At 46.3% G+C, this 19,291-nt stretch overlaps 1 protein-coding gene and 5 non-coding genes across 6 annotated transcripts in view; all 6 read right to left on the bottom strand.

Moving 5' to 3' along the window:
* The window catches only part of LOC142586245 (solute carrier family 22 member 12-like), a 78,440-nt gene that overhangs the window by 16,504 nt on the left and 42,645 nt on the right, over positions 1 to 19,291 (bottom strand). The window contains exon 9 of the mRNA XM_075697494.1: positions 12,878 to 13,092. Coding sequence (XP_075553609.1) covers positions 12,878 to 13,092 — 215 coding nt within the window. The remainder of the gene's footprint in view (positions 1 to 12,877; positions 13,093 to 19,291) is intronic.
* Positions 3,467 to 3,550, bottom strand: TRNAL-CAG (transfer RNA leucine (anticodon CAG)). The gene has a single exon. It is a non-coding gene; the product is annotated as a tRNA-Leu (tRNA).
* On the bottom strand, positions 3,687 to 3,770 carry TRNAL-CAG (transfer RNA leucine (anticodon CAG)). Its single transcript has one exon. It is a non-coding gene; the product is annotated as a tRNA-Leu (tRNA).
* TRNAL-CAG (transfer RNA leucine (anticodon CAG)) lies at positions 3,914 to 3,997 on the bottom strand. Its single transcript has one exon. It is a non-coding gene; the product is annotated as a tRNA-Leu (tRNA).
* Positions 4,133 to 4,216, bottom strand: TRNAL-CAG (transfer RNA leucine (anticodon CAG)). Its single transcript has one exon. It is a non-coding gene; the product is annotated as a tRNA-Leu (tRNA).
* TRNAL-CAG (transfer RNA leucine (anticodon CAG)) lies at positions 7,241 to 7,324 on the bottom strand. The gene has a single exon. It is a non-coding gene; the product is annotated as a tRNA-Leu (tRNA).

Raw genomic sequence — 19,291 nt, 5'->3', positions numbered from 1 at the left:
CATCTGATTCTTGCCAATTCCTAGTTTCTTCTTCACTGTTTTTAGGCTTCCTCCGCTCCTGAGAGCATGTTCAATTCTGTCCATACTATACTTCCTTATGTCAGCTGTCTTACGCTTGTTGATTAACTTCGAAAGTTCTGCCATTTCTATTCTAGCTGTAGGGTTAGATGCTTTCATACATTGGCGTTTCTTGATCAGATCTTTCGTCTCCTGCGATAGTTTACTGGTATCCTGCCTAGCGGAGTTACCACCGACTTCCATTGCACCCTCCTTAATGATGCCCACAATATTGTCGTTTATTGCTTCAACACTAAGGTCCTCTTCCTGAGTTAAAGCTGAATACCTGTTCTGTAGCTTGATCTGGAATTCCTCTATTTTCCCTCTTACCGCTAACTCATTGATCGACTTCTTATGTACCAGTTTCTTCCGTTCCCTCCTCAGGTCTAGGCTAATTCGAGTTCTTACCATCCTGTGGTCACTGCAGCGCACCTTGCCGAGCACGCCCACATCTTGTATGATGCCAGGGTTAGCGCCGAGTATAAAGTCTATTCCATTTCTAGGCTCGCCGTTCGGGCTCCTCCACGTCCACTTTCGGCTATCCCGCTTGCGGAAGAAGGTATTCATTATCCTCATATTATTCTGTTCCGCAAACTCTACTAATAACTCTCCCCTGCTATTCCTAGTGCCTATGCCATATTCCCCCACTGCCTTGTCTCCAGCCTGCTTCTTGCCTACCTTGGCATTAAAATCGCCCATTAGTATAGTGTATTTAGTTTTCACTCTACCCACCGCCGATTCCACGTCTTCATAGAAGCTTTCGACTTCCTGGTCATCGTGACTGGATGTAGGGGCGTAGACCTGTACAACCTTCATTTTGTACCTCTTATTAAGTTTCACAACAAGACCTGCCACCCTCTCGTTAATGCTATAGAATTCCTGTATGTTACCAGCTATAGTTGCTGACTTCACAGGTGCCTCGTTCGCACTTTCAGTGCTCCCCTTTTGCTTTCTACCGGCACTTTGCTGGTTTCCATAGTGTCCATTACGCATGAGTCATCCTCAGTCGTTGCTACGGAGCGTTTCTTGCTTCTACTTGCGTCATTATTTTTTTCAGCGTCCTCAGCAGATGTAGGCTCGTCAGATGCCGATATGTCTTCACTCGCAGCCTGCTTTACATCTCGTTTCGCAGTCGTTGCCGCTGGGCCTTTCTTCGAAAGTGGCGACAGTGACGATCCCGACGCACAGGCACTTTCCTCTGCGTCGACTTCGTCCATGATGTGCTCGTTGAAGATTTCCTCACTTCTCGGTGGCCGTGACACGTTAGCATACGTGCGCACGCACTGACTTTCTTCGTGGTCGAAGCGTGGACACACACAGCAACGCGGCACTCGCGCCTGATGTGCCCCGTACGTTTGCACCGAAGACACAGTGGAGCACGAGCTGGCACGACCAGTAGCGCCATTATGCCTGCTACTCGCAGCTGATGTGGTCGATCATCAACTGTCACGCCAGGCTTCCGCTTGAGGGACACCGTACGCATAGACGACCCCGTTTCCGTGATGCCTGGTACTCGCAATTGTTCTTCCTGGACGTCGGAGACGTTCTCGTACGGAGCAAACGCCACGTGTACGTCTTCGTCGTGCAGATTGTGCAGCAACCAGTGCAGTTTAACTCGGGCATCCCGGTTGTGTGGGTCCACAAAAAAACAACGTCGTTCCTTGACTTGAACTTCCGTATACTTCAGAATCTTCTTTGTCGCCTCTGCGCTCTCGAAGGTCACCGCCCAGACCTGGTTCATCTGGAACGCCCCGAAGGCGACCACCTCGGCGAGCAATTCCAGATGACCCACCATGTCCAGAAAATCTTCGACACGAAATGGTCTCGCTTTCACGTCGCCGTGAAGAAAAACTGTGTTTAAAACACACGAACCTGTAGGCAGTGGCGGCAAAACAACGTGGCATTCCTGTTTACCGGAGGCAGGCATCCGGTTTCCGCGGCTTGGCATAGGCGCATGCAAATACTGCCCCTACGGAGCGCGACATTCGACGTCCGTGCCGAACGGTAAACGGAAGTAAAATCCTCGGCCATCCTAACGGGACACTTTTTTTTATTCCCAAAATGACGTACATATATAGAAACACGTTGGCCTACTTGGACCAACGTGACAAGCTAAAATTTCTTGAAATTCACCAATTCATGAAGAATACGTACCCAACAAGTCAGGCGGATCTGCCTGTACACGATATGTCTCACCTTATGAAAATAATACTCTCAACAAAATTTTCTCGTGCTGAGCGCACATTCACATCCGCATGTGTTACCGCCATCCGTGTCTTCCAAAGACTATGGAGGCCCAGGAGCATTATCATGTCGTACGGTAAGCCTTGATCCCTGTCTCCGGCAAGAAACGGATACCTTGTGCTGTTATCGGCCGTTCCTTTTTAAGAGTGCGTTGCAAGACGTCCCAATAATATGTTGCATCCTAGCACTCAATGAAGGCGTGCTCAATGGTCTCCGGCTTGTTACATAGCGCATGGTTTGTCGTCCACGGTACAAATATTCCTTTGTCGGCAATTCATGTTTTAACCGGAAGGGTAGATGTACGCAGTTTAAAGAAGAACGACTTTACGCTTGCTCTCACTGACATCCTTTTAACTCTTTTTAAAACATCTTGTCCTGGGCCTCCATAATATTTCATTCGGTGCAAAGGCACTGGCAGCATAACTTCAACTAAATCCTTGTAAAGTTTCTTTCATGTCACTGCGCTCAGCTACTGCCGTGAAAACGGAGCCTTTAGTAATCGAAGGGACTACCTCCCCCAAGTAGCCGTGAAGCCGATAGTTTACAGGCTGTTCATTAGACACAATAAATTCAGGCAGAACGCTTTTCAAACGGACCTGGATCATCGTACGCAAGCATGAATCATTTTGGTCTCGTAAGAAGACATAACGAGAAACACTCTGTCGTAAGAATAAATGCGACAATCCAACGCCACCATCTCGAACAGGACGAAACGCGTTAGTTCAGTCATGACCTATTCCCAAGTGGAACTACAGATAAAAACAGCAAATACTCTGTGCATTTTCTGTATATTCACACGGGTCCATCGTTACGTGACACGTCTAGAGCGGAAAGCGGAAGCGAGTCAAGAGTACTTTAGCGCTGCGCATTCACAAAAGAGGAAAACGAGAGAGATGAAGTGCTGCCTGCTCTTTTCTTTTTACATCCGACGACAAAGAAGAACCTCTGTCAGAGGTTGGGTTCGAACCCACGCCCGGAAGATAGGACTGCGACCTGAACGCAGCGCCTTGGACCGCTCGGCCATCCTGACGGGACACGACGACAGCGGGAAGCGGAAGCGAGTCAACCATACTTCAGCGCTGCGTATTCCCAAAAGATGAAAAGGAGAGAGATGAAGTGATGCCTGCTGTTTTCTTTTTACATCAGATGGCAAAAAAAGAACCTTTGTCAGAAGTGGGATTCGAACCCACGCCCGGAAGACCGGACTGCGACCTGAACGCAGCGCCTTGGACCGCTCGGCCATCCTGACGGGACACGACGAGAGCGGGAAGCGGAAGCGAGTCAACCATACTTCAGCGCTGCGTATTCCCAAAAGATGAAAAGGAGAGAGATGAAGTGATGCCTGCTGTTTTCTTTTTACATCAGATGACAAAAAAAAGAACCTTTGTCAGAAGTGGGATTCGAACCCACGCCCGGAAGACTGGACTGCGACCTGAACGCAGCGCCTTGGACCGCTCGGCCATCCTGACGGCACACGACGAGAGCGGGAAGCGGAAGCGAGTCAACAATACTTCAGCGCTGCGTAGTCCCAAGAAGATGAAAAGGAGAGCGGTGGAATGTTGCCTACTCTTTTCTTTTTACATTAGACGACAGAGAAGAAAAAAAGAACCTTTGTCAGAAGTGGGATTCGAACCCACGCCCGGAAGACCGGACTGCGACCTGAACGCAGCGCCTTGGACCGCTCGGCCATCCTGACGGGACACGACGCGAACGGGAAGCGGAAGCGAGTCAACCATACTTCAGCGCGGCGTATTCCCAAAAGATGAAAAGGAGAGAGATGAAGTGATGCCTGCTCTTTTATATTTACATCAAATGACAAAAAAAGAACCTTTGTCAGAAGTGGGATTCGAACCCACGCCCGGAAGACCGGACTGCGACCTGAACGCAGCGCCTTGGACCGCTCGGCCATCCTGACGGGACACGACGAGAGCGGGAAGCGGAAGCGAGTCAACCATACTTCAGCGCTGCGTATTCCCAAAAGATGAAAAGGAGAGAGATGAAGTGATGCCTGCTCTTTTCTTTTTACATCAGATGACAAAAAAAAAGAACCTTTGTCAGAAGTGGGATTCTAACCCACGCCCGGAAGACCGGACTGCGACCTGAACGCAGCTCCTGGGATCGCTCGGCCATCCTGACGATTTATTTATTTATTGCCTGTTAGCGAAACAATACGAAAAAAAACATGGAATGGCTCAATTCACAATTTTGAATTCAAAGGAAATCCACATTCACAATGAAAAAAAAAATGCGATAAAAACACCGGCTGTATTATATAATATACAGCTTGGTTAAAGGTATCTTGTTGTCGTGAGGTGGTCAAAGATCCATAGCCATTCTGGGGGCTCGCATAAAGACCTATATGCGTCACGTACATATACAATATTTTCAACAAAATACTCTTTTGCTGGTCGTGCAACTTGGTCTGCATTTCTGACCGCCATTCGCGTCCTCCAGAGACTGTGCATGCACAACAACATTATTATGTCATACGGCACCATCTCTGTTTGGTCAAAAGGCAGAAACCTGATCCCGAAAGGCGTTAATGGGAAATCTTTTTAGAGAGTTCTCTGTAGGATGTCCCATAAGAATATGGAATCCCAGCAATTCAAGAAAATGTGCTCTATTGTCTCTGGCTTTCTACAAATGATGCAGTTGACGCTCTCAGGCACAAAGATACCTTTTTCCTGGAGCCAAGGTTTGACAGGGAGTGTCATAACATAAAGAAGAAAGTTTTGGTAGAAGCCTTCACAGGGAAACCATTTACACGTTTCAGCACATTCCGCTCTTGTCCTAAATGATATGCTGAACGATAAATCAGTGTAGGGCACATGACATAAATAAGGTCTATGGAAAGCTTCTTTCTGGAAACATTTGAAAGATAATCTACTGAAAATGCGCTCTGAGAAAACGGACACTATCCACAACTTCACGCATAAATCCTTTCACAGCTACATTACGAAGCATGTGTGACGTAACAATAAAATCAGGCAATGCATCACACAATCGCACTTGAATAACAGTGCGCAAGAACGCGTCACTTTGGTCGCGGAAAAACGCAAATCTCGACACGACCTGTTTCAAGAACAAATGAGATAAACCTACGCCTCCATTCACCACCGCATGAAACAAGTTTACACGACTCATCCTTTCCCAACAAGAAGCCCACAAAAAAACAGCAAATATTCTGTGCAATTTCTGCACACAAATCCTTGACATACACAACACTTGTAACATATAAAACACCTTCGCTACCAAAAACAAGTTACGCACCATCGCACGGGTGAAAATAGACATACTTCGTCCGCCCCAGTTTGATGTCTGTGCTTTCATTTCTTCAGTTGGCTCTGCCCACTGGCTCGTTGCATCTTTATAATATTGAAGCGGAACACCAAGGTAGCTGGATGGCTTTCATAGTATTCTGGCTTATCTTCCCATTCTCCGTGCCAGAAACCTAAACACTTCTGCCAGTTTATGGCACTTCCAGTAAAGCTACGAAATTCTTTCGCATCTTTTACGGCTTCTTTAATGCTTGTTTTGTCTCCACAAAAATTACAATGTCATCTGCGTAAGACAAGATTTTAATTTCATGTGTGAAGAAACGGAAACCTTGTATATTCTGGTTGTTTTGCACTTTAAGACAAAAAGGTTCCAAGAACGTTGCAAATAATAATGCTGAAATCGGATCTCCCTGTTTCACACCAGTTACAACTGATATTCGATCACTTAATGTCTTATTAATTATTAGATTGGTAGTACAATCAATGTAAGCCATTTTTACCCCATCTAGGACTACCTTGCCCCCCCCCCCCAACTTTAGTATATTCCAGTAATCTAATGATCGCCTCGTGTGCTACCCTATCAAAGGCTTTCTCAAGGTCCAGCTATACCATCGCCACGTGCCCGCATACCATATCACAGCACTCCAGTACACTTCGAGCTGTATGAACATTCGTAAAAATTGTCCTCCCCTTTATGCCACATGTTTGGTGTTTACCAACTACCAATGTTATTACACTTTGCAGTCTTTTAGCTAGCACTTTCATGAATATCCTGTAATCAACATTTGCAAGACTTATCGGCCGATATGCTTCCACTGAAAGTAATTTCGAGGGGTGATCTGTTTTAGGTATTAGTACAATATGGCTTGTTTTAAAAGATGGAGGCATTCCATGGCTGTCATACGCTTCATTATTAACATGGTAGATTATTTCAGCCAATTCCTGTTTAAAAGCTTTGTAGAATGATGTGCCAAGGCCATCAGGCCCAGGAGACTTTCCTACACTTAACTCCTTTATTGCTGTTTCGATTTCATTAACACTAATGGGAGCTTCCAGTGTCTTTTTCGCATCGTCGTCCAACCTCGGCATTAGTGGTATAAATGCTGTAAAGAAGCCTTCGTGTACAGGTTTCTTACACCCCAGCAAACCCGTGTATCTTTCAACAAATGCTTTCTGGATCACATTTTGATCAGTAGTGACTTCATCACGATAGCAAATTCTTTTGATTTCGTTCTTTGCGCCGTAGCATCTTTCGTCTCCCAGTGCACGCTTGGTTGGGGTTTCCCCCAGCAAGAGCCGTTCAGCCCGCGCTCTTATCACGGCCCCTCTATATTTTTCAGCTTCCATGGCTTCCATCTTTCTTTGAACTTCTTTAATCTCTTGTGAGAACAGTCCAGGTATTGTGGTTTCAGCATTTAAAAGATAGTCCAGAGTATTTCGCAATTGTTTTTCTTCTTGTCGCCCGGAAGACCGGACTGCGACCTGAACGCAGCGCCTTGGACCGCTCGGCCATCCTGACAATACACGGCGAGAGCGGAAAGCGGAAGTGAGTCAACTATACTTTAGCGCTGCGCATTCACATAATAGGAAACGGAGAGAGGTGGAGTGTTGCCTACTCTTTTCCTTTTACATCAGACGACAAAGAAGAAAAAAACAACCTTTGTCTGAAGTGGGATTCGAACCCACGCCCGGAAGACCTGACTGCGACCTGAACGCAGCGCCTTGGACCGCTCTGCCATCCTGACGATTTTCTTTCTTTATTGCCGGTCTTCTACGTACACATACGACATAAACCGCATAAACGCATAAACCTTATAATGGTAAAAGCAATGACCGTCTTGGGCCCTTGCGAATAGTTAAAAACACTTGATCACCACTAGTTCATCCAATATATACATCCATTCGGGTAGTTCTGTTCTCGTTTTATAAGCTTCTCGCAGATATAGCACGCTTTCAATAAAATGCTCTCTCGCAGGATGAATAACAAGCCTCTCATGACACTCATCCATTCTTGTTTTCCACAGGCTATGTAAACATATTGCCATAAACATGTCACATGGCATATCTGCGTTCTCAGTTGGCAAGAAGCGGATGCCGTACGGTGTTATCGGTAATTCCTTTTTCAACGTTCTTTTGTAGGATGTCCCACAAGAACATTGCATCTGAACAATAAAGAAAGATGTGCTCAATCGTTTCTGGTTGCCTGCATCTTGAGCAGTTTACAGACCACGGCACAAATATTCCCCTTTCTCTTAGCTATGGCTTCACTGGGAGCGCTCCACTGTGTAATTGGAAGAAAAAGGTTTTTGCGGATGACCGTATCGGCATCCGCTCCACTCGCTTGAGCACATTTCTTCAACGCACATTCAACGCGGTACATTGAACGATAGACAGGCACTGGCAATGATACATCAAGTAAATCTTTGTACAGTCTTTTCCGGTTAACAGATGCAAGGTAATTCAATGAAAAACGCGTATGTAGGAAGTCAAAATCCAATACGACTTCTCGCAGGAAGCCTCTGAGCCTAGGTCCTATGCTGTAATCGAAGGACACAACGAATTGAGGCAACGCGTTGCTCAAACGTCTTTGAAGCACTATGCACAAAAATGTATCTTTCCGATCACGTAGAAACAAAAATCTGGAAACGACTTGTCTTAAAAAGACATGAACCAACCCTAAGCCTCCACTTTTCTCTGTCCTGAACAAATTAGTGCGACTAGAACACTTTGGATGCGCACAATGCTTGTAAAACATACCAAATTTTGGCCACTAAAAACACATTACACACTGTTGCTTTTGTGAATATTGATAGTTCTCTCCCACCCAGCCTTGCCGTTTTCGCCTTAATTTCTTCGACCTCTCCTTGCCAATAATCTTTGGCGCCCTGGCGATGTTGCAGAGGTACCCCAAGGTACTTGGTAGGCATATTCGTCCACTGCATTTTTGCAAAATGCGAAGGTGTGTCCTCCCATTGGCCATACCATATCCCAAACGACTTGCCCCAATTAATTGCACTCCCCGTCATTTTACAATACTTTGTCACAACATTAACAGCATTGCCTACACTTTGCTTGTCATCACAAAAGACAGCGACGTCATCCGCGTATGCTAGCAATTTTACCTCACTGTAACCCACCCTAAAACCCCGGACATCGCTCTCTTTTATTATCTTTAGACTCAGTGGCTCGAGATATAGGGCAAACAGTAGAGGCGATAAACCACATCCCTGTCTTACGGAAGACATGACGGCAATGCTGGAAGAGAGTGTTCTATCAACGATTACCTTTGTGGAAACGTCGGCATAGCACATTCTGATCCCTTCTGTTAAGATTGTTCCCACATTCACCTGCTCCAAAATATTGAAAAGAATTGTGTTTGTCACCCTATCGAACGCTTTTTCTAGGTCCAATTGTAACATGGCCACCCTACCAGAAAAGTCGTCACAATGCTCAAGTACTGTTCTTGCTACGTGTATGTTCGTAGTTATTGACCTCCCCTTAATGCCGCATGCTTGATGTGGCCCTATCAATCGTGTCATTATACTCTGTAGGCTTCTGCCCAAAACTTTAGTGTATATCTTATAGTCTGAGTTTGTTAAGCTGATTGGACGGTAGGCTCGCACGGATAGGAGTGATGAGGGATCGGTAGTTTTGGGTATCAGGACAATATGACTCTCGCGAAACGACGGTGGCAGTACCCGATTTTCATGGGCTTCTGTGATAACGTAATAAAGAGCTGCAGCTATATCATTTTTGAAAGCTTTATAGAATGATCCACTCAGTCCATCAGTTCTTGGCGTTTTCCCAGGGTCAAGGTCATCGATAGTCTGCTCTACTTCCTTGATGCTTATTGGCATTTCTAATCTATCTCGTTGTTCATCATCTAGACTTGGCAAAAGGTGTAAGAATTCATTTTCGAACCCCTGTTCGCATTATATATATATTTTTTTATTATGGGGTTTTACGTGCCAAAACCACATGCTGATTATGAGGCACGCCGTAGTGGAGGACTCCGGAAATTTCGACCACCTAGGGTTCTTTAACGTGCACCTAAATCTAAGTACACGGGTGTTTTCGCATTTCGCCCCCATCGAAATGCGGCCGTCGTGGCCGGGATTCGATCCCGCGACCTCGTGCTCAGCAGCCCAACACCATAGCCACTGAGCAACCACGGCGGTTGTTCGCATTGCGTTTCATGTCCTAAGAGTTCGCTGTAATATTCTACAAAGGCAAGTTGCATAGTTTTCTTATCACGTACTATTTCATTACGGTATGTTATCGCATTTATCTCCTTTCGTGTGGCATAACTTTTTTTCATTCGAAAACGAGCACTTTGTAGGTTGTTCTCTGCACCATAGATGTTCTGCGCGTGCGCCAATGATTGCACCCAGCTATTTTTCCTTATCGAGAAGTTCCAACTGTGCTTTCGTTCGCTTTATTTCTTTAGCGAAACAACCAGGACGGATGCTTTCCATGTTTAAATAAAAGTTGAGCTCACTTTGTAATTCTGTTTCTTTTCTTTCTTCTTGAGGGGGTAAAACGCTGGACCTTTCTATGGCTATTAACTTTGTTTCTTGCTTAAAACACTCCCACCTTTCCGTGCAGTCACTGTGAACACCCGATAACAACTCTTGAATGCTATCTTGAATTTTTTAAATAAATATTTCGTCCTGCAGCAATTCTTCATTGAATTTCCAAAGACCCCAGTTGAAACTTGACGGCTTCTTTGGACCAAGCGAAAAAAGGAACAAACTGTGCTCTCTAAATTAAACATGTTTGACTTCATAATCACTGCACAATGGCAACGCTTCCCTAGAAACAGAGACAAGATCCAGTCTGGCGCGGCTGTCCCCTTGAAAATGAGTGAAACGAGGTGTATCATTATTGGCTAAAACGTCGCCTATATCCTCTAAATTATGTTCAATGAGCGCTGCCAAATGATGCGCGCTGCCTTCGAGACCAGGCTGATTACGGGCTGTGCCTTCTGCTTTCAAGACACAGTTGAAGTCTCCCATCCATCACCGTAATTCTCTCACACTTCAAGTGACATTCCACGCTTTCAAAAAACGCCCTGCGCTCGGCTGTTCCATTCGGCGCGCAAACAAAGATAACGCGCGACTTCAGATTACAAAACAAAAAATCACATTATAATGCGCCCGGTAACACCACTAAATACATTTTGCACATTTATACCAATATTATTGCTAAGAAAGAGCACACACAGCCTCTTGCGCTACCAACAGCATGAGAAACGCACACGTAATATCTAGACATGAGCGTTTGGACTAGGCGTTCGGTCCCTTCCTCCGTTTCAATCTTTGTCTATTTACAGCAAAAATGTCCGGATTGTTTTCAATGAACGGTCGATTAAGCTGGCACTGCTTCTTCTTACCGTAAGTACCCGCACGTTAATCGTGCCTACGCGTAAAGGTGTTTGAAGGCGTAGCGGCATTTCTACTGGAAAGAAATCAAGGCCGATAGATCCCAATACATTTACAGCTGTCGTCGATTCCGAAGCATCACGCACATTACCGTGGCGAGTCTGCGTTCAGCCTGCACTGTTGACTGGTCTCCCATCGGCAGCTCAGAAGTAGCAGCATTTTCCACCTCCCCCTTCCACCCCCCCCCCCCCCCCAGGGCACGGGCAAAAACACGCGAACGTACGACCTGTTAAGTCCGCTGTGTCGCCGCCGCCTGTCTGTCCGGCGGTAGGGTTGGCGTTGGTGTAAAGGTTGGCCTCCGGCCAGTTGCTGTCTTCACAGGTGGTTCACTCGCACTTTGAGTGCTCGCCTTCTGCTCGTCGCCGGCACTGTCTTCGCGCGTTCTTTTGGCCGCTGCCACTGCTTTGCTGGTTTCCGTAGTGTCCATTACGCTTGAATCGTCCTCATTTGTTGCTACGGAGGGTTTCTTGCTTGTACTTGCGTCATTACTTGTTTCCGCGCCCTTAGCTGATGTAGGCTTGCCAGATGTCGGTATGGCTTCACTCGCAACCTGCTCTACATCTCGTTTCGTAGAATTTGTGGCTGGGTCTTTCTTTGAAAGTGGCGCCAGAGATGATCTCGACGCACTGGCACTTTCCTCTGCGTCGACTTCGTCCATGAGGTGCTCGTTGACGACTTCCTCACTTCTCGGTGGGCCCGCAACGCTTGCATACGTGCGCACGCACTGAACGCAGCGTTTCCAGAGACAGTTTCCGCTGTCATTGAGCAAGATGTGTTCATGTTTACTTGTGCGCGCGTGACATTGTGCTGGTTAATTTAGTTAAAACAAGTTGACGGGCTGGTTGGTTTGAATCCGTGATAGAATGGGTGAGCGCGACTGAACAAGGACGTAGAAAGAAGCAGACACGCAAAGACAGCGCTGTCTCTATGTGTTTGTTTCTTTGTACGTCCTTGTTGAATCACGCTTACATATTCTATCATTGTTAAATTAGTTATTAAACGAATGTTTACACTTTTATAAGGCCGATAAACTTCTATCTTTACTTCGTACAGCTATATTCTTATTTGCTATGGCAATCGGTGCTTCGCTTTTCGGACGGAACTACGAATTCTTTTTTCTTAAGACGGTACGCTCCTTTTCTCACTCAACGTCTATCGCAGTCACCGACAGCCTGTTCAATCGATCTCTGTGCCAAGAGCAGCTTTTGCTAATTCGTTCAACTTACATTTGAGGTCACTAAAGGGCGGCGCCTTAGGCGGCAGTCAAGTGGTAGTTTTCTTTTAATTTCGCGCACTTTAACGAAAGGCTAGAAAAAAAAATTGAGCAGCCCAGTTATCATAGATGAAATAATTCGACGTTTCTGAAGAAGCGCTACAACTTATGCATTGAAGATTTTTCGCTAGAGTTAATATTTTAAAAGTTAATTAAGCAATCTTTGTTAATTACTCAGCCTGGCGGGTTGGAAAAGAAATATCATGGCGTTCTCCATATGGCCCAGCACAATACTGCGCCAACTCGATACGCGTAGCGCGTGTTTTTTTTTAGACTTGGCCCTATTGTGACCCTGTGTAAACCAACATAATCAACACGCTTGAAATCATCATCATCATCATCATCATCATCATCATCATCATCATCATCATCATCATCATCATCATCAATTATTATTATTATTATTATTATTATTATTATTATTATTATTATTATTATTATTATTATTATTATTATTATTATTCCTGTCTAGTTTTTATACAGCACGTTAAATACAGCATCCCGAAGCATGGAATACTCTATTTTAAAAATAAAGCGAATCGTCCTTAGCTGCTGAGCGGAGGGAGCAGTGCGACTTCCCCTACCGTTCTGCACGAACGCGGTGAGCGTCCAGGTGACGCCCGCGATGCAGAGGCCGACCGCCGAGGTGCGCTGGCGCCCGTAGCGTTCAATGAGGACGTAGCTTGTCACCACGGAAACCATGCGCATGGTGGCCAGATGCTTGGCCCTGAACATACCGTGCGTGGCGCGCTGCCAGAAGTGCGTGACCACGCTCAGGTACACCAGGGTGCACGAGAACCTGCGAAGGGGGGAGGGGAGGGGGGCAACCAGCGCAATCAGGACCCGCCACGGTGAGAAAACGTGCATTCCGTTTTAGGTGGGGGAGAAGAACGCTGCGCTGAAGGAACCTCGCTGCAGCGAAGTCATCGGGACCAGAAACAATAATAGTCTTCAGTATATCGGTACCTGGCTATGGCCTTAGTTCACCGTTTTGCCTTTCTGCAAGCTACGAACCAATATTTTTCTTAGCACCACTTGCTTGACTCACTCAACGGAGCGCGAACTTGACGTCCTTGCTTTTCGTGTCGTCTGTGCCTCTACTCTTCGAAAAGCCGCTTCGCAAAGGGAACCCGAGGGGTTCGAATTTTTCCTCGCTTCAACCAAACGAAGGCAACAGATAACGAAGCCAATGAAGTTATGACAATAATCAACTTATTTTTAATTGAAACGTGGAAATAATCAGCAAATGCAAGTGGATTCAAGGACAACTCGCCGAAGGCTGGAGCCGAGCTCACATCTCGGGCATTACACGTGCTATACGATTGAGTGGAGAAAGACGTACGTATATGATCACAGTGCTTTGGCTCGTTCGCGATATCTGAATGCACCGCTTCTCACCAAACGGGGTCAAACGGGGCGTGCGAATAAGCGCGCTTGTAGGTTTGGGATGATCGTATATTGGTGATTGATAATGTTAACGATATACCCGCATAAGCAAATATGTTCTGATCCGCGTGAAGTAATGCTGCACGAGAAATCAATATTGAACGGAGCTTTTAGGTGAATCAGGGGGCGGAATCTATAGCGTAGTGTTTAACCTGTATGGAGATCACGCAACTGTCATCGTCGCGTAAACATGGGACTAAGCACATGTCGCAGAAATTATTTCCCCTTCGACGAGCACCGAGAACTACAGAATTTGCAGAAATAATGTGGACCATGTACCTTGTCGCGCTAAGAAAATTAGGCTATATAATACTGGGCAACAATACCGAAATTATATAGACAAGTTAACGGTCGAGTGACAATGAATTGTAGGCAATTCATATTTGAAACAAGAAAAAAACTGAAACAAGAAAACCTATGTGAAAAAAAAATGAAATTGAGAAACATTTAAATCAGAATACTGCCAAATAAAGCAACAATTCTGTTTGAGAAAATTTTAGCGTACTAATGCAGCGGATGTTCATTTATTTTAAATTTTACAACCTATTCATGTAAGGCACAAAGCTGCGCTAGTTGATGGTTATTCGTGTAAAGGTACGTTGCAATAGGGCGTAAGAAACGACACGGGCAGGAACATGAAAAAAGACAAACCAACGCTAGTGGCAAAAAGACGCGTGCTACATGATGAATCCCTTCGGCGTGCGTACGGTGTGTCTTTTTGCATGTTCCTGTCCGTGTCCTTTTCTACGCGCAATGTCCCCTGATAGGGACAACGTATTCGTCAGTTTTAGTGACCTCTACCGACCAGCGCTTCTGGCACAGGCCGGCCTGTGTAAGCTCCAGTACTGATATATAATGTCGTGCGGAGTGGCGTTGCTCTCTTGAGGGCGGTATAGTTTCGTCCGTTCTTTTTTTATTTTTAAGATGTATTCGCGCGTTTGTTCAAGGCGTGGCGTGAGCTTCACTTCAAGTTTCATTTGAGATTGTGCACGGCGTTTATTGGCAAAAAAAGTAATAAAAACAAAAAGGTACCAGTGTAGACTGTTCGCTATAGTGCGTGTTCACGCTGCTGTTCCCAACGCGCTATGCCACGCCGTGACGCTAAATGTGTGGCGCTACGCGAATAAAAGCCACGATATGCTCGTTCACTCGCCGTAACACAGGTGCACTATATACGTGTAGCAAAATAAGCGTGTTGGAATGTTTTCTAAGTGATTAATATGGGGGTCAACGCAGCCTTGTCTGATAACTGTTGGATACGACTGCATGGTGTCGCACAGAATTGCGAGTGGTTCACGGATTCTGTGAGAAGGTTTTGCATGTATTGCTATATTGTGAGTGTACGTTGGCCGTACCATTTTTCGGCCATCAAAACATATTTTTTGTTGTTCATGTATAGACTACTGGGTGCATAATTCCATGCGAATGAAAGTGAAGTAGCGTCTCAAATCTTTCCGGCACTGTCATTCATTCCCATCCTATTCCCCGACGTTCTTAAGGAACGTGCAGAAGTGATTGCCGTCATTAAGATCTGAATTGTGTTTTCCTATAGGCCACTGGCATAGTTTTTTTTGACACGCTGGCGCGTCAGCTGAGGAGAGTTGCAAGCTCAACAAAGGGGAAAAAAAGAAAAGTCTTCGCATACCGGTCGAAACGCCGAATGCTAAAAAATGCAAACATTCGCTCCAAGCACCACAAGATCTCGACGTCGCTTCCGGATGTGACGTCATACTTTTAAAATGTTTCTTTATGGACAGAATTTGTCCCCATGAAACAGAGATGGCGACGGTTGCAACACACCACCACTTTATATAAACACACCCAGCTGGGCTTCTATGGAAGCTTCGCGACCAGTGTACATTTACCTTGACCAGTATTCAAAGAATCTAACCTCAGTGTTATACAGCTGTATTGACGTATAATTCTCGTGCTTCCATTATTTGGTTTGATTCAATCATTTCAAGCAAGGAACCAATTGTCTGGTTCATTCAGGCAGTAGCCGTATGTCCAAGGTATACGACTTGCCGCACGTAAGGGGGATCTCATACCCAACTAGCGTATCACATTTGGCATATGTCTTGGCGTGCTTTCGCCCACAGCCCTGCCGACTTGTTCCGTCATCAGATGCACGAGGGCAAAGCTTAGCCAGCTTTACAGGGGCTGAGAAAGCGAGTTGCACGCCATATCTGCTTGCGACCTTCTTGAGGTCGTGAGTCACTCTGTGAATATATGGAATTACTGCAAGTCTTACAGTCCTTGCATATGGTCTCATACTCACCCCTACAGGTCCTCGTATTTCCTTATCCTCGTCGTGGTGATTGTTTTTTTTTCGGGTTTGTGGTACGCGTGCGTTATTTTAGTGGCAATTACTCCTCACAGTTATTAAGTACTTTCTTTTGCTTGACTGCCGAGTCACTCAAACAAGCCGTAAAGGATATGCGGGCTGGATACGTAAAATTTATATGTTTTTTTTTCCTGGGAATGAAGCTGTTCCTATGTCACGCATCATTATTTTATGTGGCGTTATGTCCCCGCAGCATAACTGAGCGGTATAGCCTGTCCGAGGCCGTATTCCCTGCTTGTGGCAATGCATGCCTTCAGCGCAAACAGTTTACAGTGCGCACGCGAGGTTTGGCAGTAAGCGGGCTTTTCCACACAGCTAACTATATGGCCGCGTTACCGCTGGTAGAACTGTCATAGCTGAGACATGCGTTTTCAAAGCCCGGACGGTGCAGAGAACTGAGGGCGGCAGGAATGACGCCACCGGCTCGCACGTTTACACTTTAATCACTTTTCCAGCCAAAGGCCCTCCATGCTAGTTAAGTCAAACGGGGCGTGTCGAAAAGCACGATCGCACGTTTTGCACGATCGTCTATTGGGTTTGATATTAACATTAACGATATTCCCATAAGCAAATCATTTTACTTAGCGTTTCTGATTTACATCCCGTCGCAGACTTTCTATTCAGCCGCAGTAACGCTTGCAAAAGGAAAGAAAAAAAGCGCAATCGCAGAGCATTTCTTCGAATAACGTTATTTTTCTGCGTACCTCGATTCCCGCGAATATCGCTCCACTACCTTAATACGGGTAACAGAAAGTTGGGTGAGTTCACATAGCATGCATCTTGTGCTCACAGTGCGACACGAAATAAAGAACAGAGTTGGTGTTGTGCGTTGCCGTCCTTCGTTTCGTGTCGTGATTCCTCACAAGTTGGGGCCCATAGTCGACCGCATGGACGCGACATCCAGGACCCCCGACTGGCCGACTCTGTCACGCTGTCGCGTCGCGGTAAGGCTACCACATGTAAGGAGTAGCTATAGCGACGAACTTCTATTGTAGACCGACAAACGCAATCGTACGCAGATAAAAACGTTAAAGTTCAAACAAAAAATTTGGAGCATGCGTAAGCTTTGCCTTTAAGAGTGGAACACAATAGTATTAAAAGATCCCCAACTGCTTCCGACACTTCCCGGGAATTGCAGCGTATGTAGCCGTGATGTTTGCCTGGAAAGAGAGACGCTCCAAGCGTCTGAGAGCAGTGAGTATCAGATCGCATCACGCTCCGTTTTTAAAATGTTATCGTGCGGAAATCTTGCTGAACACTACCAATATATTATATCATCGTGTTCGTAAAGTCACAAGGTTTCCGAGGATACCGAATTCTTGGACCTACGACGACTTCACGAAGAACTATCGTCACCAGAAGATTCGACGCACACGTGGAAATACTAGCGCTAGTCGACATTGGCCAGCGACGCGGGGCGGGAAGACTCTCACCTGTTCCGGGTGCGGTGCATGTGTGTGCTCGCAGGACTCCAATCAACATTTTACGGCCTCTACGGACTTTTCCTAACGCCAATAAAGTCGAAGGTGAGCCGTTCCCCCCACTTTTGAGACTTTTGAGTGGGAAAAGACTCACATTTTGACGGAAAAGCCCAAGCCTAGGATTAGGCCGCGGTCGATCCTTTTCCTTTGGTAACCGAGCATGCCGGATAGGGCTTAACAATTCTCAAGTCCATATGGACGTAGATGAGCCGATTCCGGGCCCCTCTCGGGCGTCAGACCTTCAACCAAATGAAGCGGGGGACATCCTGCAACATGTAACCTCAAATAATGAGGCGCGGGGAAATAGCGAAGCGTCTCTCGAGAACGCCGAGGATATCTCAGCGTCTCAAACATGGACGTAGGACGGGTGGCGTTCTATCATGTCGCAAGAAAAAGAGCTGTAAGAAAAGCGAAAAGGAAACCGAAGAGGGAACCGAAATGAATATCAAGAAATTCGAGGGTGACTCGACAAAACATAGAGAGAGCCAGGCTAACAGCGACTTCCGACGTAGGAAACGCCGTGGACCTCCGCCTCTCCCGAAGGATGACATCAAGGTCACTTTGAGGCCACACAAGGGCCTCATGGTTAAAGATCTGCTTGGATCGGAGCTCGCTATGGCAGTGATAGAGGCCTGCCAGAATACTTTTGGAGGCAGCAGTTTTTTGCTGCGGATCCATCCCGGATCCAATATTGTCATATTATCAACACCACACGAACAAGTGGCGGGAAGGCTGCGCGAAATCAGACAACTGAAAATCAGGGGGCAACATCACTCCTTCAATGCATATGTGGCAGACCCAGAAGATGTTCTGCGAGGCATTGTTCACGGGTTACCACCCGGAACACCTCAGGCGGAACTAATGGAGAACCTGCGGATCCGCACTCAAGGTGTGAAGATTGAAAGAGCCCGCATGCTGGGCTCGTCCAAATCGGCGATAGTGACTTTCACCGGAAAGGTGCTTCCAAGGTGTGTGTACTTTATGGGAGCGGAAGCGATCTGTTACCCATACAAACCCACAATACAGGTTTGCAAAATATGCCGTTCAACGGGTCATCGTACCGATGTGTGCCCAACACCCGATATCAGCATGTGTTCCAAATGTGGGGCAACTGAACCTAATCAGGGGCACGAGTGCTCACCAAAGTGTGCCATCTGCGGCGACGAACACGCGACGGGCGACAGTTCATGCCGAAAGAAGCTAAAGAACATCGCCCCCCGAACGTCTAGAATCGAGCAGCCTCGACGGAAATCGGAGTGGGTTAATTCGAAAAAGGACTTCCCCGAACTCGAGCAACAAAGGCACCACCGATGGTTCAGCTCGGAAAGGGAGGAATCAATGAGTCGAAGGAAGTCCCGATCAAGATCACGATCAGGATCAAGACCAACATCGAGGGCACGCCAAACCAAAGCCAACAAACACGAGGACAACCCATGGAAAACAAACCTCAAGAATACCTCGACCAACATAAACGACAGGAAGACGTCCCCCCAGACCGGAACCGGAGCAGAAGAAGCAGCTTCAAACCGACCAAACAATCAGGTGAGCTTGGCCGGGGTCGTGTCTCCCAGTGCTCCAATAACAGACAATCAACAATATAGAAAAATCATTGATGAAAACAAAAGACTAACGCAAGAAATTAAACAGCTTAAGATCCAAATGGAGGCAGAGCGCCAAGAATTTCAATTGGCAATCTCCTCATTGCAAAAGAAGTTCGAAAACACAGT

The sequence above is a fragment of the Dermacentor variabilis genome, chromosome 6 (assembly GCF_050947875.1).
Source record: "Dermacentor variabilis isolate Ectoservices chromosome 6, ASM5094787v1, whole genome shotgun sequence".
NCBI lineage: Eukaryota > Metazoa > Arthropoda > Arachnida > Ixodida > Ixodidae > Dermacentor > Dermacentor variabilis.
Note: the sequence above shows the minus strand (reverse complement) of the source record. Positions and strands in the feature narration are given on the sequence as shown.